Source organism: Myodes glareolus, chromosome 18 (genome assembly GCF_982192425.1).
Source record: "Myodes glareolus chromosome 18, mMyoGla1.1, whole genome shotgun sequence".
NCBI classification, from domain to species: domain Eukaryota; kingdom Metazoa; phylum Chordata; class Mammalia; order Rodentia; family Cricetidae; genus Myodes; species Myodes glareolus.
The window spans coordinates 72832139-72857247 of record NC_142043.1 but is presented as its reverse complement, the minus strand read 5'-3'; the positions used below and the strand labels follow the sequence as shown (position 1 = coordinate 72857247).

Below are 25109 nucleotides of genomic sequence, written 5' to 3'. Positions count from 1 at the left end.
AGGCATCATAGTTGGATGTGACTACTGATTGTTTTGCTTCCTTGGAGCTTTCTGGAACCATGAAAGTTGGTCTTCAGAAATAGGGACTTGCCTTCTACCCCTGCACTGTAAAGAAGGTTAACAACAGTAGCCTTTCTTATTTCAGGAGTCTGTTGGGAAACCCTGACCAACAACTCAAACGTAGTTTTCCATTACTGGTGTGAGGTTGTTCTTATATAGTCTGTGACCCTTATAGGGAGAACTGTCAACCCATACAGGAAGATTTCATTTAAACTACATATGTGCATGCATGTGTATGTGCTCTCTCTCTCTCTCTCTCTCTCTCTCTCTCTCTCTCTCTCTCTCTCTCACACACACACACACACACACACACACACATGCACATGCACATGAACACATAACTTTAGGTAGAGAGGGAAACTGTGTCTGGTACTAGAACCAATATAACTTCCTAGGACTTGTAAGGTCATCAGTTTTGGAGGAGAATCTACAACTCTCACATTACTAAACTTGCACTACCCCTAATTACATTAAAAATATAAATCTTTTATATAGGTATGGACTGGGTAATTTTATGTTAACTTCTTATAATATAGAGTCATTTGAGAGGAAGAAACTTCAACTGAGAAAATGCCTCCATAAGATCCATCTGTAGGGTATTTTCCAAATTACTGATTTACATGGGAAGTCATAGCTCAATATGTGTGGTACCATTCCTGGGCTGGTGATCGTGGGTTCTATAACAATGATGATGAGCAATACAGTAAACAGCACACATCTGGCCTTTGAATCAGCTCCTGCCTCCAGGTTCATGTTCTGTTTGTGTTCCTGTCCTGTCTTCCTTCAATGATGGAAAACAATGTAAAAATATAAGCCAAATAAACTCTTTCTTCCCCAACATGTTTTTGGCCATGATGTTTCATTATAGTAATAGTAACATTAACTAAGATAATACACATATAAAAGTTGTTCTTATTCTTTTGGCAAAAAAACTTTTTTTCACCAGAGAACATTATAGAAATCAAAGTGTATCAAAATGCAGGGAGGGATATCACATGGTCCCAGTTCCATCTATACATCTGTAACAAGAATCTTGTACCTGTCAGTCAGGTAGCACTATAGATGATGTCACAGAAAACTTAAAAAAGTCAAAAGAACAGAAAGTTTGTGATGATATGGTATCTTCTAGAAAATTCAGAAAGGATACATCCATACAGTCTCACCAACATGATTGCTTAAAACAAGACAAAGGACATGCTGTAATGGGGGGAAGCTCAAAAAGTTTAAAACCTAGACAGCAAATTATCTACAACAGGGGAATGCAAGCAAGAACGAAATATTTTTCCCTAAGGAAGATTCCCCCAATTGACTAACCAATGCTGAGTAATCACCTGTGAGATCATATATACATATACAAATAACATTATATTGGTTTGTGTTTATGTAAGATAATGGAATAAATCACAAAATAATACCACACCAATTTGGAATTATGAATAATAAAAGGGTTATTTATTTAAAGGGAAAAAACTTACAGATCATCCTCCTAGAAAACAGCCTCCTGCATTTCCAGGAAAAGCATCTGATAGCCAGAAGCACAATCAGAAGCAAGAGAGCGAGAGGGCTGCTGCCGCTTATTTTTAGAGTGAAAGATACCACACCCCAGTGGGCTGGTATCTCAAAAGCTATTGACTGAAGGAGCAAAAGTAGCTCCAGCAGCAGTAAGAAATAGGTCATGAATTTGAAAGTGTGCAAGGGGACTGCATGGAGGGTTGGAGAGGTAAAAGGGAGTAAGAAAATGATGCAATTGTATTAAAATTTTAAAAATAAAACATCATAAAAATAAAATAAAAAAGATGAAGATTATTTTTGAGGTTAGGACTTCCAATTCTGTGTTTCAAAATTCAGTAGAGAGAATGTTTGTGGAAAAATCAAAAGGTAAGAAAAGTCAGTCAATCTTACATTATGTTACATGGTAAATGAATGATTATGAACAGTGCTTAGGATTCATTCACATTGACTTACCATATATGTGCATTTCTTCCATTCATGAACTCTTAGATATTTCCAGGCTGTGGCTTTGTTATGACTTATTTCACTTGAATTTAGAACTTCACAATTCCATGTGGGTCAGTATGATTTCCATAGAATCGACACATACTGAAACTAGTATGACAATTTATGATTTTAAAGTTAGAGACTAATTTCTCTCTCTCTCTCTCTCTCTCTCTCTCTCTCTCTCTCTCTCTCTCTCTTTCTCTCTCTCTCTCTCGTGTGTTGCATGTGTGTGCACATATTGTGTAAGTATGAGCCTGAATCTGTAAACATGCTTGTGAAAATCAATAGATTATATTGATGTCTTCTTCTCTGCCTTATTTCCTTAACAGAACCTTTCTGTGAACCTGCAGTTGATTACCACACACTACTCTACACACACCCATATGCTACGGACTGGCTCAGGGGAGACACTCAGACCATGAGGGAATCAGGGCGAAGGCACAGGAGAAATCAGGATACGGCTAGGAAAGTGACAAACAGACCACTCTCAGTGTATTTGAGACATGCTGTTGCGACTTTACTTTTTTAGTGCGAGGTTTTTATATTTTTACAAACAAAGAACTTGGCAAAGGCATACATCATCAGATCATAAAAAAGCATAAAACAGTTTACAAAAAGAATCTTTGAAAATGCTTTGACTTGAGCACAAGAACTTTCGCCCAGTCTGTACCAGGCAGCTGGCTGGGCTAAGTGACCTTGTGTCCAGAATATCTTGGGGTGTGAGAGGAGAAGGCCACTATCTCCCTGGGAAAACTTTCTGCTAGGAAATTTTAAAGACATGATCTCAAACTTGTCTTAAACCATAAATCTCAACTTTCTTCCCTCCCTGACTCTCAGGGTCAGATGTTGTAATTAGCCTAGGTTTATTCTGGCCATAATGAAGGCTGCAGAGGCCTCCTGCACGTAATTCTCAGGCAAACATCTAGTGTTGCTGCAGCTGTTTTCCTACAGAAGGCTTCTAAGGTTTTTCCTAGTAAAATTAACTCCTTTTGTTCCACATCATCAAGGAATTTTCCTAATGATGACCTTGCCAATTCCCAGAACTGGCTACTTCTTTTAAGGCTTTAATTAATTCAAAATTGAAATATTGAAATATATGTTTTAAAGGTATTTTGTCTTCAAAACTTTGGTCTAAGGATATGTTGCTTTAGAAAAGGGGTGCTTCTTTTGTTTTTACAGAGGATGAGAACCTGTGGAATTCTTCCAGACTAATGTGGTTTGATGGACCAAGAGCCCCTGAATGGTCATCATGAACACCCTCCAAAATACTTTGCCTGACATAAAGCAGGAAGCATTTTGGAGAGAACTATGTCCAAATTCCCAAATACTGTTTATAAATGTTTGTTTACATTTAAAGGGGGATGTTCTATAAAGATTTGCATTGGTATAGATCTTGGTTGATCTTGTTGATGCAGGTTTTGGGTCAATCTTCTTATATGTATGTTTCTTCTCTTGATTAGGGTATTGTGATTGTGCCGTTCATTTGAAAATATAATGTATAATTAAGAAATATAGGTTAATGGATAGTCATCTATAATAGTCAAGCTTGTAGTTAGGTTTTCTAGATTAAAAGAGAGATATTTAATTTTAGATAGGTATTCTTCAAATCTTCCAGAGATCTTCAGAACATGGCATTCAAAACATTTTAATAGCTTAAGATTTTTTGTGACAATGAGATACACTAAGCTACTTCAAGAGGATGATGGGCATTGGAGAGCCTCCTTTAGGAGTTTGTTAGCCATTTGGGCAAGAAACTGCTCTTGCATGGACTACTTGATGGTATGCTGTGTGAACTGGTCATGCAGGACTCACAGAGAAATGACTGCTAAAGTTGCCTAAAGAAGGTAAAACAGTCATTCAGGGTTCCTGTTTCATAAAAATATCTGCAAGAATGTCTATCCTGTAGGACATAGAAGAAAGTAACTGAAAAACTGCCAATATAGGTGGAACTGTCTTTGAAATTTCCTGCTTCATGGAAAAGTCTGCCAGATACTATGGGCCTGAAGGATGCCCCAACGGTACAGAAAAACTTTGGGTGACTGTCCAGGCAGCAAGATGTTTCTGTCAACTCTAGAGTTTTGGAAGTTGCTTACAATGTATTTTCTGTTTAGTTAGATAATATTGTATCTTTCTGGGATCTTTGATGGAGTTGAAGAATAGATAGATAGTTGTAGTTTTCTTTAGTTATGATAAAAGATAAAGTAAATGGAAATATTATAACTGTAATTCTTGCTTGATACATGTTATATGTAATTTTACTATGTTACAGTTAAAGCCTTCCCTTTTGTTTAAACAGAGAAAGGAAAATGGTGTAGGAGATCCTTCTGTTCTTGTGTTTCTTTCATTGGTTAATGAATAAAGAAACTGCCTTGGCCTTTTGCTAGGACAGAATTTAGGTAGGCATGAAGACAGAACTGAATGCTGGGAGGAAGAAAGCACAGTCAAGGAAAGATGCCATGGATCTACTGCCAGAGATAGATGTGCTAAATTTTACAAAATAAGCCTCTGCCATGTGGTGATATACAAATTAATAAAAATGGGTTAAATTAAGATGTAAGAATTAGCCAATAAGAAATTAAAGCTAATGGGCCAAGCAGTGTTTTAATGAATACAGTTTCTATGTGGTTGTTTTGGTGCTAAGCTAGCCATGCAGCCCGGACAAAGCAGTGGCTCTTTCCCCTGCACTATTCCTGTTTTTACAAGGCATTCCATCTTCTTGTAGGTATAAGAACAGAAATGACCCCAGATGTCATTACATATTACTTTCTTGTTATTTAACTGACCCAGATATTCCATAGAAATGTTAAAAAAACTAACATATTTTCATCTTTTATCATACTTTTTACAGATTTAGTGATAAATTCCTCAATTCCTCACACCAAAGATGTATTTATCTTTAAGAAAAAATAATGATGAATCTTGTAAGCATCAACATAAAGAAAGTCTATGGCCTTACAAAATAGCTTATTAAATGCAGTTTCTGCTTCATTCTATATAGAACGCTGTCCCTCAAGAAACTGAGAAAACTTAAAGAATATAAAGATTTATTTCACAAATGACAAATTAAAGAGCCGTTGTTAAATGGTTGCAATGTGATTTTCATGGCAATTAACTTGAAACAATGTAATTTTGTTATAAATTAAATGATTGTTTAACACTTAAGTAACTATTTCTTACATTATTAACCTCAAAACAAGTATTTCAACATATGTTTTAATCAGAACACTCATCCATATTGGTTGATACTACCCAAGATTAACCAATGCCTACCATGGTTAAAAAGAACATAAGTAACAAGACATCTTTTGTAAGAGCACATAAAAAAAAGACAAGCCCTGTATAGTAAATGAGTTATATGAAAATCCTCTAATTTGTTAACTATTTTGTTTGATGTCTACAAAATTTCTCTTTGGACTGAAAATGTATCTGGATAGCTTACTTAAAGCTCCCTTTACATCTTTATTTCTTAGGGTGTAGATGAAGGGGTTCAGAGTAGGAGTCACTACTCCATAGAAAAGAGCCATGAATTTGGGTTGGTCTTTTGTAATAGAGGAGGGTGGTTGAAGATACATGCTAATGGCTGGGCCATAGAATAAGAGAACTACTATGAGATGAGAGGAGCATGTCCCAAAGGCCTTTTTCCTTCCCTCTGAAGATTTGATTTTCAGTACAGCATGTCCAATACTAGCATAGGAGGCAAGAATAAAGCATAGGGGAACAGCTAAGATAAATATGCATACCACAGAGAGAGCAAGCTCATTAGTCTCTTTTTCACCACAGGCAGTTTTTATCAGAACTGGAATCTCACACACCAAGTGATCCAGCTTATTGTGGCCACACAGTGGCAATTGCAGTGTCACAGTGGCCTCTGAGACAGCATAGATAATTCCTGTTAGCCACACAGTGGACACTAATAGGAGACAGGTACGCCGATTCATGATAAGGCTGTAGTGCAGAGGTTTGCAGATGGCAACATAGCGGTCAAAGGACATAAGAGCCAGGAGGACACATTCTGTGCCCCCCATTATGTGGAAGAAATAAAGTTGAACTACACACCTCATGTAGCTGATGGTCTTTGTTGATCCTCCAAGGTTAGTTAGCATCTGAGGCACAATGCTTGTGGTGTAGCACATGTCCAGAAAGGAGAGGTTGGTGAGGAAGAAATACATGGGACTGTGGAGATGGATGTCTAATATGGACACCAGAATGATGGCAATGTTGCCCAACATGGCCAGTGGATATGTTACCAGAAGAATGATGAAGAGAGGAAGTTCCAGCCAAGGACAGTCTGCAAAGCCAAGCAGAATGAATTCTTCTGGGTGACTTTTATTGATGACTGTCATTCTTTGCAGTCTGATTCACCTAATGTAAAGAAGTATCAAGAAAGTTAGTATTATAGGCATGGCAAAGACTCTTGATTTGTTGGTTGGGATTATCAAAGACAGGATTGGTATTCTGTGGTTGAAATAACATGGCGGAAGTGCTTCACAGATAATTGAGTCAGAATAAATCCTTCTGCCAAAGCAAGAGGACATAAGTTCTATCTCCATTACTCAGGTAAAATGCTCAGAATGGAAACAGATCAATATAAGATCAATATAACAGATCAATATAAGATCAATATAAGAAATATAAGAAATATAAGCTTAAGAAAACATTAGTTATTTTCTAGGGCTTGCTGGCTGGTTAGTGTAGCTGAATTGATAAGTTCCAAGCTTAGTTGAAGGCACAATATCAAAACATAAAGTAGTAATCATATGTAGAAAAAACTTGAACTGGACTCTGGATTTTATATACACAACACACCCACAGCACACATAATGTCTGCATATCCACACATATACATATAGCTTCTGCATGCACAAAAATAACATAATAATCTAAAAACTTTTTATTATAATCTATTTATTATACTAAATTTTAAAGGGAATTTCTGACTATCTGAAAGTACATGTGGCATAAAGCTGAGGAGCTAATTAAAACAGCAGTGCTAAAGGCATTATAGAAACATATGAACATGTCCAGAGACAATCAGAGAATTTGATAAGAAGAGCTCTGAGCTCTGACAATGGATGGTTGAACTCTTCTGAGCTGATTGATCAAATCTTCTGTTTGAGGAATGAGGATATTTGTTATTTAAACAAGCCTTCTTTGTGTACTTGAGATTGAGTCAAATAGTTTATGCACTGTTAATATTTATTCTTCATATTAATACAGTTATCAACAGCTTCCTATTTTATTAGTCAAATGAGTTAAGCTACAATTACAGTGTTATTATTTTTGGCATTTATGTGTTTTGTTTTATAACTATTTAGTGAAAGTTTTAGATTCAATAATTCATGATCAATTATAGCTAATTTATCCATGTTGCAGAGATAATTTCTTTTTCATTTAAGTAACACCTTTTCCAATTATTTTACAAACCAACCAGTTTCCCCTTCCTCCTTCCTTCCTGTCTTTTCCCATTTTCCATCTACCCCCCTCACCATGTACTTCTCCATCTCCATCCCAAAAGAGTCAGGGCTCCCAAAGACTTAAACAAAGCTTGGCACATCAACTTGAGGCAGGACCCAGCTTCTCCCCTTACATTGATGTGGGTACAGGTAATACAACACAAGTAACAGGTTGCAAATAGTCAGTTAACCATCAGGGAGAGGTTCTGTTCTCTCTGTTAGGAGCTTCACCAAGAGATCAAGCTATGTGATTGTTCCATCAGTTATTTGTTAGAGAATGTAGAGGTACTTCTTTATCAATTGAGCTCAATGCTTTTTTTTTCCTAGTATAAAAATTTGGCCAATTATCAGGGATGCATTACTTTCTGTTAGTCACTCTGGTATTGTGAATATAGTTTCCAACCTCGGAAATGTTCTTCAGCAGGTATGTTACTTCAGACAAAGAGGCATTAAAATCTCAGCAATTTTATGTTTCCTGGATTTATTTTTTGCCTTTCTTTGCAGCTAAAGGAAATGGTAATACAACAAAATCAAGGAATGGAGTAAAACAATGCTTGAAAAATATACATTTTATTTATTAGTGTTTCATAAAAAGTCATCCCTGTAAAAATGAATATTCAAACATGATGTTAACATTACATTCCACTGACCAAATCTGAATTACTCTACAAATCAGCATCTTAAGAGCAGACTAATTTGTTATAGTTAGAAGCAGATGCACAGCCCTCATTTCACTGAAGGCTCACCCACTTTGTGAGGCTTTATAAGGGGCCACCCAGACTAAGATATGAATCGTGTTTTTTGACTATCTGCTATCCTAGGTAAGATGCCTGCTTTAAAAACAGAAAGCAAAAGACTTCCATGTAATAAAATAATCATTCCAACAACTTCTGTTTCTCAACACAAATTAAAAAGTATTTTGCATTAAGGCATGTTTCCCCTGTATAGATATCTGTGCACCAGATGAGTGTTTGGTGCCCACAGAGACCTGAAGAGGGCAAAGGATTCCTGGAACTTGAATCAACGATGTCTTTTGAGCCTCCATGTTAATGCTGGAAATAGAACCCAGCTTATGTGGAAAAACAGTCAATATTCTTAACTGTTGAGTCATCTATCCAGTCTCTCCAACAACTTCCTAGTGAGCCCTTGTCATAATCACTGTAGCAAGCTTTTTCCACTCTTAAAAATCCTTTAGCACCTGTTCTCGAATGCTATGGCACAGAAGATCTCATTTATATATTTTAACATACTTGTAGGAACTTGTTCTGTTAGTTTTCTAAGAACTATGGATTAACCTAGGACATCAAGAATTAACAGTGCCTAAAATATAGTTGCAAATCAGCAGATTATAAGTCAGCATTAAAGACTTCACAGAAAATACCTGACACTAAGGGTATGGTGCATGTGGATGTTGCATACTTCTGATCTGACTATTTTTAGAAAAGCACCTCTAATATCATAGATATTGTAGACTAAACTCTTATTTAATGTGAAAAAGTTGTCGAAGAAATATGAAATGAGAGCTTTGTATCAATTATCATGATTGTAAAATAAGTATTTTCAAAAATATAATCTATGCACATTACTGAATACTGTTTATTTAACATGGCTATAGTTATAGTTTTGAAACATATGTGAACCATTAGTTTTACAAAGAGTAAGTTTAGATTTAGCCTCTACAAATTCTTTCATAATTAAGTTTATCTAACACTCATTTTAATGTGTACTCTACCTTTCCCTTCCTATTTCTGCTAAGATGAATGAGACTTGCCTCCTAGTATATTTATCTTTATTCTTGTCTGTGCACTTTTGGATTATTTTAGTTATTTTTGTGATACATTATGTACAGCTCTTGAATTCAATGACTTTGATTTTCTTTTTATCTTTTTCTTTATTCTTCTCTCGTAAAATACATCTTGAGATGGTTTCCACTCCCTTCTCTCCTACCAGTCTACCCAACACATCCCCTCTCTCCCCCAGATCAGCTGCTCCTTTGTTTTACCTTTAGAAAAGAGCAGGCCTTCCAGAGATACCAACCAAATATGACATTATAAGACTCAATAAGACTCTAAGAGACATAAACCCTTATGCCAAGGATGGATGAGGTAACCCAGCATGAGGAAAAGGATCTCACTAGGAGGCAAAAGAGTCAGAGACACCCCACTTCCACTGTTAGGAGTCCAACAAAAAAATGGATGAAACTAAAACAAACCATCCTGACACAACCAAGACCCAGAAAATCAAACGTTTTATGTACTCATTTATAAGCAGATATTAACTCTAAAGTAAAAAATAGTGAAATCCTTTGACCCAGAGAAGTCAGATAAAGAGGAGAGGTCTAGGGGGTATCAAGAATTCCCTTGGGAAGAGTTCATTTAGATTTGTGGGTGGACTGGGGCTGGTGGGGATGGAAACAGGAGAGAGATTTTTATTTTCTTATTCAGTGATTGATCACTATTTCAACTCACAGGGATGGATACATCTAAGAGAGTTTAAAATCATTGATAAATTACAGGATGATTTTCCTTTGCCATGCTGGCCATATTTCTGCTTGCATTTTCATATTAACATAACATATTCATAATCAATTTGATATTGCACAGAATTTCATTTATATTTACGGTACTTTGGGATTTGGATGTTGCAAAAAATCCATGTTTATTTTGAAAACACTCTTCATTAAAGAAGACTTTTAAAATTAGAGACTAAAGCATTGGATTAAATGTGAAAAAATTAATAGTATTTTTAGCATGTTTTATGAGGTCAGATGACTGATGAAAGCATTAATACTTCACTAAGGTAATCAATATCCATAGTAATTATGAACACTGAAGGGCTTCTAAGTTTGGTTTTAGTGATAGACTTAGAAAGAAATGAGTTACAAATTAAAGTCTAGCTGTTCATAGAGCAACTGAAAGACATACACCAAAAGCTTATAAATGACTTTTTTGAATGAAACTCATTTCTGTGTAGTAATTAGACACTGCAGCCCAATTTTCTACACTTCTTGGGAGAGCCTGCTTGTTAATACAAGTGTCTCTTTACTTACCTTATTTTTGATGAACACGCTTTATTTGGTAAAAAAAAAACTGATTATAAAAGAAGGTATTTGACTTTTTCCTTTTCTGAAGCATAGATACTCTAATGAAGGTGGGAGTTTTGTTTCAGAACTCTCAGGTTTTCAGTTCAGTCAAATGTGCCAAAGTGGAGGGAAAGTTCAAGTTAGGAAGACAGGGAAAGAAAACACCAAGAAGGCGTTTAAGTTATCATCGTTCTTTGCTATTTCTGAGACTCTTGAGAATTGTTTCCATAGACAACTCATTTACCATTTTCCTGACTGACTAGACAAAGACAGTTCCTTGGGAAAGAATTCTCTGAGGACATGCTTTACGTCAACACAATTAGTTACCTCTGTCCTGAGGCTTGGAGCCGATCTCTGTCTCAGTGGGAATGCATTTTAAAAGAGCTTCCATTTCCCAACACTCTGAATATGAGCTAAAATCTATACAATTAAAGATGAGTTTGTATGAATCAGGTTTTTTTGGGGAACTAAGAATTTTTTGATTTATCACCTTATTTAAAGATATCATATAACAATAAAGTATAACAAAAAAACGAGAATAACAAAAATAATACATAATGAAATATAGTATCCACTATGAGTATTCTGGAAATACTCAAAATCTTCTAAATATTTAATATTTTATCACAATAAAAAGGCAATGATGAGAAAGTAATCTGCCTACTGCTTACTTAGCAATACCTACTATACCCTCTTACATTCACTTGTTACAATTTTCTCACATAGGCCATGCAGCAGTTTTAGATTTGTTCTTCATGAATTCATACACAACCAATGTATCTAATTCTAATAAACATATTCACTCTGACCTTGCAGCAACATTAGGAAATCTTGTTATTTGGAATATTTCAGTGTGTATTATAAGCATTTAATAATCCAAATGTACATTAATTTGAGAAGTAAATTCAAACACTTTCAAAAAACAGGTACAAGTAGAGGTATTTCTCTTTGTCCACCCATTCCATAGTCCTTCTAAACAAAGTTACTACATCTGAGTACCACTTTTTCGCTGCACATGTGCTGGGTGTTTATTTTCCTTTTCTCTGTCCTCCAACCCTCTGGTATTTCTTCCATGGCTGTCTCGTAAGGATGATAAGAGAAAGAGTAGACACTGAAATGACAGCTGGTTTGGAGTATTGGGTAGTCTCTTGGGCAACCCTGACTAGCAGCTCAAAGGAAGCTTTTCATTTGTGGTGTGGGGTTGTTTAGAGAGTATGTGATTCTTATAGGGAGAATTTTCAACTTAGAAAGGAAGATTTCATTTAAACTACATATGCATACAAACACACACAAAAAACTTTAGGTATACAAGGAAACTATATGTTGTACTAGAACCAAGCCAACTTCCTGGGGCTTCTGAGGTCATCAATTTTGGAGGAGAATCCACAACTGCCACATTTTTAAACTAGCACCATCTTTAATTACATTATAATTTATATATGCCAGTGCTGGATAATTTTATGTCAACTGGATAAAAGCTAGAGTCATCTGAGAGAAAGGAACCTCAATTGAGAAAATACCTCCATAGATCCGGCTGTAGGACATTTTCCAAATTAGTGATTGACACTGGAGGCCATAGCTCATTGTGGGTGGTACAATCCCTGGGCTGGTGGTTCTGGGTTCTATAAGAAAGCAGACTGAGCAGGTGATGATGAGCAACCAGTAAGCAGCACCCTCTGTGGTCTCTGCATCAGCTCCTGCCTCCAGCTTTCTGACATGTTTGAGTTCTTGCCATGGCTTCCTTCAATGATAGACTACAATATGAAAGTATAAGTCAAATAAACCATATTTTCTCAACTTGTTTCTGGCCATGGTGTTTCATCATAGCAATAGTAGCCCTAACTAAGACAATACATATATCTTTGTTGTGAGAGGGGACGTGGTCTTCTAGAATTACTTCCAGCTGTCATGAGGGTGATGTTCTTTTGATGGGATCCTGTGAAAGTAAGATGATGATTAGGTTCCAAGATTTCTGTCTGGTATCTCTGAGTATTTGGTAGGTTTTTTCTGAGCCTCCTATTTGGAGTTCCAGCCAGAATGTTGTAAAAAGGGTACCATATCAGCTAACCAAGTTGGAACAATCTTGAGCAGCTGGTACCCAAAACAGGTCATATAGTAGCACTATCAGCATCATGACATCATATCAACCAGGTGGAGTTGTTGTGGGGCCCGATCTCCTTCCTGGAAATTTCAAAGATCACTGCAGGAAAATTCATTGTTCACTGAAATGTACAATGAGAAAATGTATATATAGTATACCTAGTATAACAGATTATATTTAGAAATGTATATATAGTATACTTAGTATAACAGATTATATTTAGAAATGTATATATAGTATACCTAGTATAACAGATTATATTTAGAAATGTATATATAGTATACCTAGTATAACAGATTATATTTATAAATGTATATATGGTATAACTAGTATAACAGATTATATTTAGAAATGTATATATAGAATAACTAGTATAACAGGCCAAGCCCAAGTGAGCAGATAACTTAAGCCTACTGGCTGTAGGAATTCCCGCAGCAAGGTGGTGTCAGGTTGAATAATTTTTCTTCTATTTTAATATTTTGATATTATTATATCTAATATTATTTATTTGATAAATAAGGTTTGCCTGAAGATCAGAGCGCAAAGCTAAGCCACTAGAGACCAGGGAGTGGTGGCACACACCTTTAATCCCAGGTTCGGGAGACAGAGGAAGACAGATCTCTGTAAATTCAAAATTACATTGGGCTATGCAAGACTGAACCAGAAACAGATCCAGGTGGGGTGGCTCGTACCTATAATCCTATTGTTTGGGCATCACACACCTTTAATTCAAATACTCGTGATCTCATGCCTTTAATCCCAGCACTAGGGAAGTGGAGACAGGAGTGATATGGCTGGTTGGAGGGAGGAATATGAAGGGAAAGAAACAGGAACTCATCGGAGTGTGGAGTCTGAGATTTGGTGGAGATACAGTACAATCTAGGCAGTCTGAGGATTGCCCCTTTGGTCTGAGCATTGGTAGAGGTAAAAGGTCTTTCTAGTGACTTACTGTTCTGTTTCTCTAATCATAAGCATTAATTCCTGTATCAGTCTCTGGGTTTTTATTATTCATGCTACAGAGGTTGTTCCCCTGGAGTCAGTAAAGGACATACCCAGATATCAAATTCTCAGCACAAAGGAGATTTATTGCCATGGGGAGGAAAGGTGGAGATGGTGGTAGTAGGGAGGCAGCAGCAGCAAACAAGTAAAACAAGAGAACAAGAACAAGAGAATCAAGATAGAGTGTTTCTGTAGGACTGGGTTATTAATGGGAAAGGAGAGGAGTATTGCTAGGGTGAGTTGGTAAATCCTGATTGGACATATTAGCCAAATACTGAATTTTGACTGTTGAACTTTGGTGTTTTGTCTCAGGAATGATTCAGTGGCCAAATATGGGAATAGATCTTAGGAGCAGGTCTTAGAATCTTAATGGTTTTAGTAAGAGAGAAGAAAAGTCTACAATATTTGTCATGCTTATGCCTATGTTTGCCATGCTCAGGCTTCCTAGAACCCCTTCAACTTCCTCATCTAAAGCCAACAGTGAGACTGATTATGAGTGATGGTGATGTTGGCACATGATAGGAGTTACCATGATTTTTTTTAAAGTAATTTTATTAAATTATAAAAGTTTCCATTTATGCCCCTCTTCCCAACACCCTCCCACTCCCCCCACTCCCTCTCCTCCTCCCTCTTCGTCCCTAAGGGCAGTCAGGGTTTCCTGCCCTGTGGGAAGTTCAAGTTCCTCCCCCCTCCCTCCAGATCCAGGAAGGTGAATATCCAAACAGACTGGATCCCCAAAATCCAGTATATGCAGAGGAAACAAGTCCCAGTGCCATTGTCAATGGCTTTTCAGAAAGACTCCGGGCCAGACACATTCAGAGAATCTGGTTGGATCACATCCTTGTTCAGTCGCAGTCAAACTGGCCTTGGTAAACTCTCATTAGATCCGTCCCCTTGTATCAGTGGGTGATATCATCCCTCGCAGTCCTTATTTCCTTTTTCATTTTCTTCGTCCTTCTGTTCCTCATTTGGACCTTGGGGGGCTCAGTACGGTGCTCCAATGTGGGTCTCCGCCTGTATCGCCATCCATCTCCAGATGAAGGATCTATGGTGATAAGCAAAATATACATCAGTATGGTTATGGGCCAAGGCCGGTTCAGGCACCCTCTCCTCTGTCCAGAGAACAATCTGGGGATCTCTCCTTGGACCTGGGGTCCCATATATAATCAAATCTCCTGTAAACCCTAAAATGACTCCCTTAGTTGAAATATATTCTTCCCTGATCCCATATTCATCCTTCTTCCCTCCCCCCAATCTGGGTCCACCGAGCTTTCCCTATTTCTCCCCTATTCCCTTCTCTCTAACCCTCTCCCCATCCAACAACCCTCCCACCCCCTCACCCATGCACCCGCGGTTACCTGGGACTCTTGACTATTTCTACCTCCTGGCGGATAGCTAAATTATCTTCATCAGGTTCATCTTCTTATTTAGCTGCTCTAGGATCACGAATAATAGGCTCAAAGACCTTTAATTATGGTTAGAATCCACTTATGAGTGAATACATACCGTGTTCCTCTTTTTGGGTCTGGCTTACCTCACTCAGTAAAGCGTTTTCTATTTCCATCCATTTGCATGCAAAATTCAAGATGTCATTGTTTTTTACCGCTGAGTAAAACTCTAATGTGTATATGTTCCACACCTTTTTTAACCATTCTTCTATTGAGGGGCACCTAGGCTGTTTCCAGGTTCTGGCTATTACAAATAGTGCTGCTATGAACATAGTTGAACAAATGCTTTTGTAGTATGTTAGGGAATCTCTAGGGTATATTCCCAAGAGTGGAATTGCTGGGTCTTGAGGGAGATTGACTCCCAGTTTCCTGAGAAACCGCCACACTGATTTCCACAGTGGCTGCACAAGTTTGCATTCCCACCAACAATGGATGAGTGTTCCCCTCACCCCACATCCTCTCCCTTGTCAAAAATTAGGTGCTCATAGGTTTGTGGGTTAATATCCGGGTCTTCTATTCGATTCCAAAGGTCGATTTCTCTGTTGTTATGCCAATACCAAGCTGTTTTCAATACTGTAGCTCTGTAATAGAGTTTGAAGTCAGGGATGGTAATGCCTCCTGAAGTTCCTTTATTGTATAAGATTGTTTTGGCTATCCTGGGTTTTTTGTTTTGCCATATAAACTTGATTATTGTTCTCTCAAGGTCTGTGAAGAAGTTTGATGGGATTTTGATGCGGATTGCATTGAATCTATAGATAGCTTTTGGTAGAATTGCCATTTTTACTATGTTGATTCTCCCAATCCAAGAGCAGGGGAGGTCTTTCCATTTTCTGGTATCCTCCTCAGTTTCTTTCTTCAAAGACTTAAAGTTCTTGTCAAATAGGTCTTTCACTTCCTTGGTTAGAGTAACCCCAAGATATTTTATGCTATTTGTGGCTATCATGAAAGGTGATGTTTCTCTGATTTACCTCTCTGCTTCTTTATCCTTTGTGTATAGGAGGGTCACTGATTTTTTGGAGTTGATCTTGTATCCTGCCACGTTACTAAAGGTGTTTATCAGCTGTAGGAGTTCTTTGGTAGAGTTTTTGGGGTCACTTATATACACTATCATATCGTCAGAAAATAACGAAAGTTTAACTTCATCCTTTCCAATTTGAATCCCCTTGATCCTCTTATGTTGTTTTATTGCTATTGCTAGAACTTCAAGCACTAAATTGAAGAGGTATGGAGAGAGTCGACAGAGTTGTCGTGTTCCTGATTTTAGTGGAAAGGCTTTGTGTTTCTCTCCATTTAATTTGATGCTAGCTGTCGGCTTGCTTTATATTGCTTTTATTATATTTAGGTATGATCCTTGTATCCCCAGTCTGTCCAACACCTTTATCGTAAATGGGTGTTGAATTTTGTCAAATGCTTTTTCAGCATCCAATGAAATGATCATATGGTTTTTTTCTTTCAGTTTATTTATATGATGGATTACATTGATAGATTTGCGTATGTTGAACCAGCCCTGCATCTCTGGGATGAAGCCCACTTGATCATAATGGATAATTTTTCTAATGTGTTCCTGGATTCGGTTTGCCAGGATTTTATTGAGAATTTTCGCGTCGATGTTCATGAGTGAGATTGGCCTGTAATTGTCTTTCTTGGTTGTGTCTTTGTGTGGTTTTGGTATTAGGGTAACTGTAGCTTCATAAAAGGAGTTTGGCAATGACTCTTCTGTTTCTATATTGTGAAATACATTAAGGAGTATAGGTATTAGCTCTTCCTGGAAGTTCTGGTAGAATTCTGCATTGAAACCATCTGGTCCTGGGCTTTGTTTGGTAGGGAGATTTCTGATAACGGCTTCTAATTCTTCACGACTAATAGGTCTATTTAGATTGTTCACCTGTTCTTGGTTCAACTTTGGTATATGGTACTTATCTAAAAAAATGTCCATTTCTTTTACATTTTCCAAATTTGTGGCATATAAACTTTCGTAGTAAGATCTAATGATTCTATGAATTTCCTCTGTGTCTGTGGTTATGTCCCCCTTTTCATTTCTGATCCTACTAATTTGCATGTTCTCTCTCTGCCATTTGATTAGTTTGGATAGGGGTTTGTCAATCTTGTTGATTTTCTCCAAGAACCAGCTTTTTGATTCATTGATTCTTTGGATTGTTTTCTGTGTTTCTATTTTGTTGATTTCAGCCCTCAGTTTGATTATTTCCAGTCTTCTACTCCTCCTGGGTGAATCGGCTACTTTTTTTTTCTAGAGCTTTAAAGTGTGCTGTTAAGTCTCCAGTGTGTGCTTTCTCTGTTTTCTTTATTTGGGCACCTATTGCTATGAACATTCCTCTTAGCACTGCTTTCATAGTGTCCCATAGGTTTGAGTATGTTGTGTCTTTGTTTTCATTAGATTCAAGGAAGACTTTAATTTCTTTCTTAATTTCGTCTTTGACCCAGGGGTGATTTAGTAGTTGACTGTTCAACTTCCATGAGTTTGTTGACTTCCTGGGGGTAGCATTGTTGTTGAATTCTAATTTTAATCCATGGTGATCTGACAAGACACAGGTGGTTACTAATATTTTTTTGTATCTGTGGAAGTTTGCTTTGTTACCGAGTATGTGGTCAATCTTCGAGAAGGTTCCATGAACGGCAGAGAAGAAGGTATATTCTTTCCTATTTGGGTGGAGTGTTCTATAGATGTCTGTTAAGTCCATTTGATTCAATACCTCCAATAAATCTCTTAATTCTCTGTTTGGTTTCTGTCTGATTGACCTGTCCATTGGTGAGAGAGGAGTGTTGAAGTCTCCTACTATTAGCGTGTGTGGTTTGATGACTGCCTTGAGTTCTAGAAGAGTTTCTTTTACATATGTGGGTGCCTTTATATTAGTGGCATAGATATTCAGGATTGAGACTTCTTCCTGCTGAGTTGTTCCTGTTATGAGTATGAAATGTCCATCTCCATCTCTTCTGATTGATTTTAGTTTGAAGTCGATTTTGTTAGATAGTAGAATGGCCACACCTGCTTGTTTCTTAAGTCCATTTGCTTGGAAAACCTTTTCCCAACCCTTTACTCTGAGTAGGTGTCTGTCTTTGTGGTTGAGGTGTGTTTCTTGTAAACAGCAGAATGTTGGATCCTGTTTTCATATCCAATCTCTAAGTCTGTGTCTCTTTATAGGTGAATTGAGTCCATTGATATTAAGAGATATTAATGACTAGTGGTTGTTGACCCTGGTCATATTTTTTTTGGGTAGTAGAGTGTATGTGTTTTCCTTCTTTGAGTTGTGCTAGTGAAGGGTTGAAATGTCTGAGTTATTGTAGGCAGTGTTGGCAATGTTGGATTCCTTGGGATGTAATTTTCCTTCTAATATTCTCTGTAAGGCTGGATTAGTAGTTACATGTTGTTTAGATTTGTTTTTATCCTGGAATATTTTGTTTTCTCCGTTGATAGTGAATGAAAGCTTGGCTGGATATAGTAGTCTGGGCTTGCATCCATGGTCCTTAGTTTCTGCAGTACCTCTATCCAGGACCTTCTGGCTTTCATGGTTTCCATAGAGAAGTCTGGTGTAAGTCTGATAGGTTTACCTTTATAGGTTACTTGACCTTTTTCCTTTGCAGCTCTTAATATCCTTTCTTTAATCTGAATGCTTTGTGTTTTGATTATTATATGGCGAGGGGATTTTTTTTCTGATCCAGTCTATTTGGTGTTCTGTATGCTTCTTGCACCTTCATAGGAATATTGTTCTTTAGGTTGGGAAAGTTTTCTTCTATAATTTTGTTGAATATATTTTCTGGACCTTTGGTCTGCAATTCTTTTCCTTCTTCTACTCCTATTATTCTTAGATTTGTTTTTTTTATTATGTCCCATATTTCCTGAATGTTTTGTGATGAGAATTTGTTGGATTTGCTGTTTTCTTTGGTCAGGGTGTTTATTTTCTCTATGGTGTCTCCATAATCTGAGATTCGTTCTTCTATCTCTTGTATTCTATTGGTTATGCTTGTTCCTGAAGTCTCTGTTTGTTTACCTAGATTTTCCATATCCAGCCGGCCCTCGGTTTGTGTTTTCTTCACTGCCTCCATTTCAGTTTTCAATTCTTGAACTGATTCCATTACCTGTTTGATTGCTTTTTCTTGGTTTCCCAGGGTATCATTTACGAATTTACTCATTTCTTCAAACTTTTTGTTATATTTGTCTTCCATTTCTTTACTCATTTCTTCCATCTTTTTGTTATATTTGTCTTCTATTTCTTTAAGTGAGTTATTCATACCCTGTTTAAGAGACTCTATTGCTTTCATAATGACACTGTTTTCCACTTCTTCCGGAATAGGGTGTTCAAGTCCTTTTGTCGTAAGATCGCTGGGATCTGGTGTTTTCATGTTGTTTTTTCAGATTATTGGAGGAATTCTTGCCTTGGCGCCTGCCCATCTCTTCCTTCAGATGCTCTCCAATGGCTCTTCCCTCCGCTGAGTCTTCTTCTACTGGATTAGTGCTTCTTGCTATATAGGAATCACTTTGCCTGCAGCCTTAGCTTGCTGCAGGCAGGCTATTAGAACAAAGGGACTTCCGTCCCTTTGCACTCACCGCCTGTCCGGCCCGTGGTGCCCACCCCCGGCTGAGATGGAGGAATTTAAGTCCCGAAAAAGGGAGAGGGGAAAGGTAGAGGTTTCAGGCAGAAAGCTGGGATGGCGTAGCAGGAGAGAGGGTTTAGCTGGGGGAAGCCACCCCTTGGAATAGCCAGGGAGATAAGGATGGCGGGAATATTGTGTGTTCCCTAACCGAACTTGTGTTGCGGTCAGGAACAGCACACTTATCCCTCCATTGTATCTTCTGGTACAGGATCAGAGCCCCTGGCTGGTCAGAAGTCTCCCTGCCTGTAGTCTTAGTTTGCTGCAGGCCGGTTATCAGAACAAAGGGACTTCCCTCCCTTTGCACTCACCGCCTGTCCTGGCCCGCGGCGCCCACCCCGGCTGAGATGGAGGAATTTAAGCCCCGAAAAAGGGAGAGAGGAGGGTAGGGATTCCAGGCAGAAAGCTGTGATGGCGTAGCAGGAGCGAGGGTTTAGCTGGGGGAAGCTGCCCCTTTGGAGTAGCCAGGGAGATAAGGATGGCGGGAATATTGTGTGTTCCCTAACCGGACTTGTGTGGCGGTCAGGAACAACACACTTACCCCTCCATTGTATCTTCTGGTACAGGATCAGAGCCCCTCGCTGGTCAGAAGTCTCCCTGCCTGCAGTCTTACCATGATTTTTTAACAATTCAGGATCCTTGGTTTTCTGACTGATGCATAATTTATTTCCTAAATATTCTTCTAAGGTACTTACTTCTAAGTCAATTTCTACCATTCACTTTCTATTTAGGTTCTCCTAATTGCAGGAATTTAGCTAAAGATGTAGGTGAAGTTAAATAACTTTGGCTGTGATACTAAGTTAAGTGTAATAGAAGAAAGGAGAATGACTAAATAAATAGGAAACACAATATAGAATTTTGATAACCAGGTATTAGGGTGATAACCAGATTTTATGGAATGGCTTTATCTTTTCTCAGGGCTGTCCAGATAAAGGACATTTGCACCTGAAGGAAGACTGGTTACACATTTATCCATATCTCCAGTTGAGGATTTCCCCTGGGTTATTAAGACTCAATGTTTCTGGGAAACTATTTTTCATATGCAAAATGGTCTCTCATGGTTTGAGGCCTCAAGACAGAGAGAGGAGTATATACTAGAATTCTAAAGTAGATGACTGTCAGATTGTGTGCAGTGAATATGAGTTCACGGAGGACTCAGTAGTTTGATGAAATAAGACCAGTGTTCAAGTGACAAGCTACATCAGAACCAGAGACTTTTACATCAGAAACATCAACTTTAAGAGAAATATACAAGTGCTGTCTTTTTAATGTGTGGTCATAGGGATCAGAGAATCACCATGTGTTTATTTAAACTTCATGTATAAAGCTAAAAAAAGTAAAAAGGGTGAGTTGAAATAACAACCAAGAGATAATTGTTATTCTCTGGAAAATGGGAATCTGAACAAGAATATAGAAAGAGAATTATTGAATTTTGTATAATGAAAACCAGTTAGGTAAAGACTGTCTCCTAATGAAAAACAGTGTATAAACAGTTGATCCTAGGAAAATATATTTCCTGAAATGATTAGTAATTAATTAGAAAGTGGGAGGCAGAATGTAGATAAACTGATATATAGAATCCAAGAAATGCAGACATAGATACACTGCTACTCAAGTGAGGAAACAGACAGAATCTGGATAAACAGAGCCGGTAGTCAGTTACTGTAAACAATTTGATAGAACTCAAAGAATAGAATAAGACTGTAGATATGGATACAGGTAGCAAAATTCATCAAAACAACAAGTAGCCTTCTGTGACTATGTTATACTCATATTCACAGGGAAAGTGCAAATACATCACCACAGTTAAAAAATTGTACAGACCATAAAGGATAAACGACACTGAAAAGATAACATTACTAAAACAGTGTATGAACTGTTTCTAGTGTTCTAGAATCCATGAAAGTACAAACTAGTAAACCAAACACAGTAAAATTTGCATTATGCATCTAAGTGCTCTGAAAAAACAACTTTTCCTGGAGCCATCCACACTCTAACATTTTTAATTATGATAAATAGTGACTGTGAAACATTCAGCCAAATCTGCGTCAATGTGTCTTTCCCAAAGCAGAGCCCAATTGCATATATGACATTAAATTGTTTGTACTTATTTGGTTTTTTACTTGCTTAAAATGTTTTAATACTAATTCCAAGGTTTGGGTTTATCCAGTTCACTTTCTTTCTTCTTCTTCTTCATCATCACCCCTTAAAATATGTGAATATCCTACTACATAAAATTTAGGAATTAATATTTTAGTGTCAAATTTGCCACAAAATGGAGAATGAGGAATTCTTGTATGAAAGATCAAGTGCTAATCTTCACCGGATGAAAAGGACATTGCATATAGATGTGTATGATTACATTAACTCAGAAGTTACTTGGGGGAGTTGAGTTAATTTATTTTAAGGGTTTTGTTTTTTTTCCCCATAAAGATAGTGAAAATATAAAGCAGAAGATCAAATCCACTCACAAGATCACACAGCATAAAAATGACTAAGTGATGACTCAAGCTCAGAATTTAAAAGACAAAGTGAAAAGGAGGAATGAAAAAGATGAAGGAGGTGTGAGAAGAAGACAAAAAGAAAAAAATGAAAACTACAGAGTAGGGAGAGAAACCAGAAGAAAATAGTCGGATAAATTGAGATGCACAAAATACAAGAGGAAGTGAAAGATAATAAGCATCCCACAGTCTATACATTAAAGAAATGTAGCAAACGCTGTCTTCTATAACAAATAAGCAGCATATTTAATATTTAGCAAAGTGGTTTTACTAGAAAGTAAGTATATTTTGCACAGTTTACCTTGAAGAGCTACAGATATAAAGCATCAAAGATAAAAAGAATGAATAGCAGATATCCAGTATTAAACTACTCACTCAATCTATTATTTCTCCCCTAAGCATTACAAGCTAACTTCATATTCTTAAGTAAGAAGGAAACAAACAGTTTGCACTGACTTGCTTCCTGCTTGTAAGGATCTTCACAAGCTTTTGAACAACCATTTTGGTATCATCTCCTGAAGAGGTGATTGTCCAAGAAAGCATGGCCACAGTTTGTAATGACAGCCACGACAATTTCATCCTCCGTGGCTTCTCAGACAGGCCATATTTAGAGAAGGTACTTTTTGGGGTCATTTTGATCTTTTACTGTTTGACTCTTACTGGAAATGCAATCATAATTCTCATTTCTTTGAAGGATCCAAAACTTCAAATCCCCATTTATTTCTTCCTTTCCAATCTTTCCTTATTAGATATTTGTTTCACCAGCAGCTGTGTTCCTCAGATGTTGGTCAATTTGGGAGGTCCAAATAAGATCATCACCTATCATGGCTGCGCCACTCAGCTCTACATCTTCCTGTGGCTTGGTGCCACCGAATGTGTTCTTCTTGTTGTCATGACTGTGGACCGCTATGTAGCAGTGTGTCATCCCCTAAGATACACAACTGTCATGCACCCCAAAGTCTGTGTGCAACTGGCTGTCCTTGCTTGGAGTGCTGACCTGATTCAATCTCTGATCCAGTCTTCTGCTACCCTCAGATTGCCGTTTTGTTCCCACCGGGTGGTAGAAGACATTGTATGTGAAGTTCCAGCCCTGATTCAGCTCTCCAGTGCAGATACTACTTACAATGAAGTCCAGATGTCCATAGCCAGTGTTATTTTCCTAGTGCTACCCTTGGTCATCATCCTTTCCTCCTATGCTGCTATTGTAAAGTCTGTGCTGAAAATAAAATCAACGGCAGGGCAGAAAAAGGCGTTTGGCACATGCACTTCTCACCTCCTTGTTGTCTCCCTCTTCTATGGTACTGTCACAGGTGTCTATCTTCAACTTAAGACTCACTATGCTCGTGAATGGGGCAAGTTTCTCACCCTTTTCTACACTGTAATAACTCCGACTCTTAACCCCCTCATCTATACACTAAGGAACAAGGAGGTAAAGGGAGCAGTGGTAAGATTGGAGTGGAGAATTTTGAGTTCGCACAGATAACTAAAGACGCTAACATATTATTCTATGTTTCTTTACTTGAAAAGACAGAACAATCATAGATCAAAACCTTAAGGTAGCTTACCTCCAGTGTCAAGAATAGTTTCATTTTATTTGGGGTGTGGTGTTAACTTTATTCATCAGTTATTGGTTAGACAGACTCTCAATTTTTTCAAAGTGCTTATTCAGGCACAATATGATAGATAAATTATTTTAATAGTCATTTTCTTGAACAATATAGTACAGTTGATTTGTGAGAAAGATCCACAATATTTACAAAATAAAATACCAATACTATGTTTTATACATCTCAACTCTTCCTATTTACTTTATTTTGAAACCAGAGTATTCTACAAATAAATCAAATACTTTCCTTGAACTACACCACGGGCATCATTTATTTACTTTAAAAACATTAAAGATTTATTTTTATGTATGTGAATGAATTTACGTGAGTGTATACCATGTGTGTACAGGTGTCTACAGAAGCCAGAAGAGAATGTTGAATTCCATGAGTCTGGAATTACAGGATCACATGGGTGCTAGAAACTGAACTCGTATCCTTCAAAGAACAGCAAGTACTCTAGACCACTGAGACATCTCTTTAGCTCTTTGTATTTAAAGAAATCTCACGAAGTTGCCCAAACAGGCCTTGAATTTGCTATCCTGCACCAGCCTCTCAGACAGCTGGAGGTCAAATGCCTGTGCTAATAGAATCAATTTCTTTTTTATTCTAATTTTCTAACTTTCAACTAATCCTTTCAACCAATCCAATCCCTAAAGGTTTCTGTTTTAAAAGCGACTTTAAAAGATATGTGTGCGTACTTCTGTACATTGAATTGATCGTCTGTGTTCTGAGTTACTCCTATCTCATTACCACTGTTCTGCATATTGTACACCTGTAACTACTCAATCCAAAAGTGTTGGCCAAGGTTAACCAGACCCAATATGGATTTCTTGTGCTGGTCCTCTAAGATTCATTATTTTGAATCCACATTTCTTAGTTTGTGTTTTGGTCTCTTGTGACCTCAGTTTTGGGATTAGAGTTAAACCTTTTTCCTCCATTGTAAATTTCATAAGTTAATAAAATGGGTGTATTATCCAATTTTTATTTTCTATGTTACAGATATTTATGAGCTACATATGTAGTATGAATGACAAAAAAATGCAAAACAATCAACGTTACAGAGATTGTTACCTTCAAAAGGCAATAAAAGACATTAAGCAAAAATCATCCGGTTTAATAATGTTTGACGGGGAAGCCTTGTTTACTAATACTACATGAAGCTTAACTTGTATTTGTCATCCTCCAACAAAGATCTATGTTGCTCTTTTGTTATTGTTCATATCTGCTAGTTCAGTTTAAGTAACATGACTAA

At 37.3% G+C, this 25109-nt stretch overlaps 2 protein-coding genes across 2 annotated transcripts; one reads left to right on the top strand and one right to left on the bottom strand.

Moving 5' to 3' along the window:
- Nucleotides 1–5432: 5432 nt before the first annotated feature.
- On the bottom strand, nt 5433–6401 carry LOC148119305 (olfactory receptor 2B11-like). Its single transcript, XM_087897867.1, has one exon. It carries the CDS (start codon nt 6399–6401, stop codon nt 5433–5435), a length of 969 nt encoding a protein of 322 aa, XP_087753993.1.
- A 16390-nt stretch (nt 6402–22791) lies between these two features.
- On the top strand, nt 22792–23733 carry LOC148119304 (olfactory receptor 2H2-like). The gene has a single exon (XM_087897866.1). The coding sequence runs from the start codon at nt 22792–22794 to the stop codon at nt 23731–23733; it is 942 nt and encodes a 313-aa protein (XP_087753992.1).
- The last annotated feature ends 1376 nt before the right edge of the window (nt 23734–25109 follow it).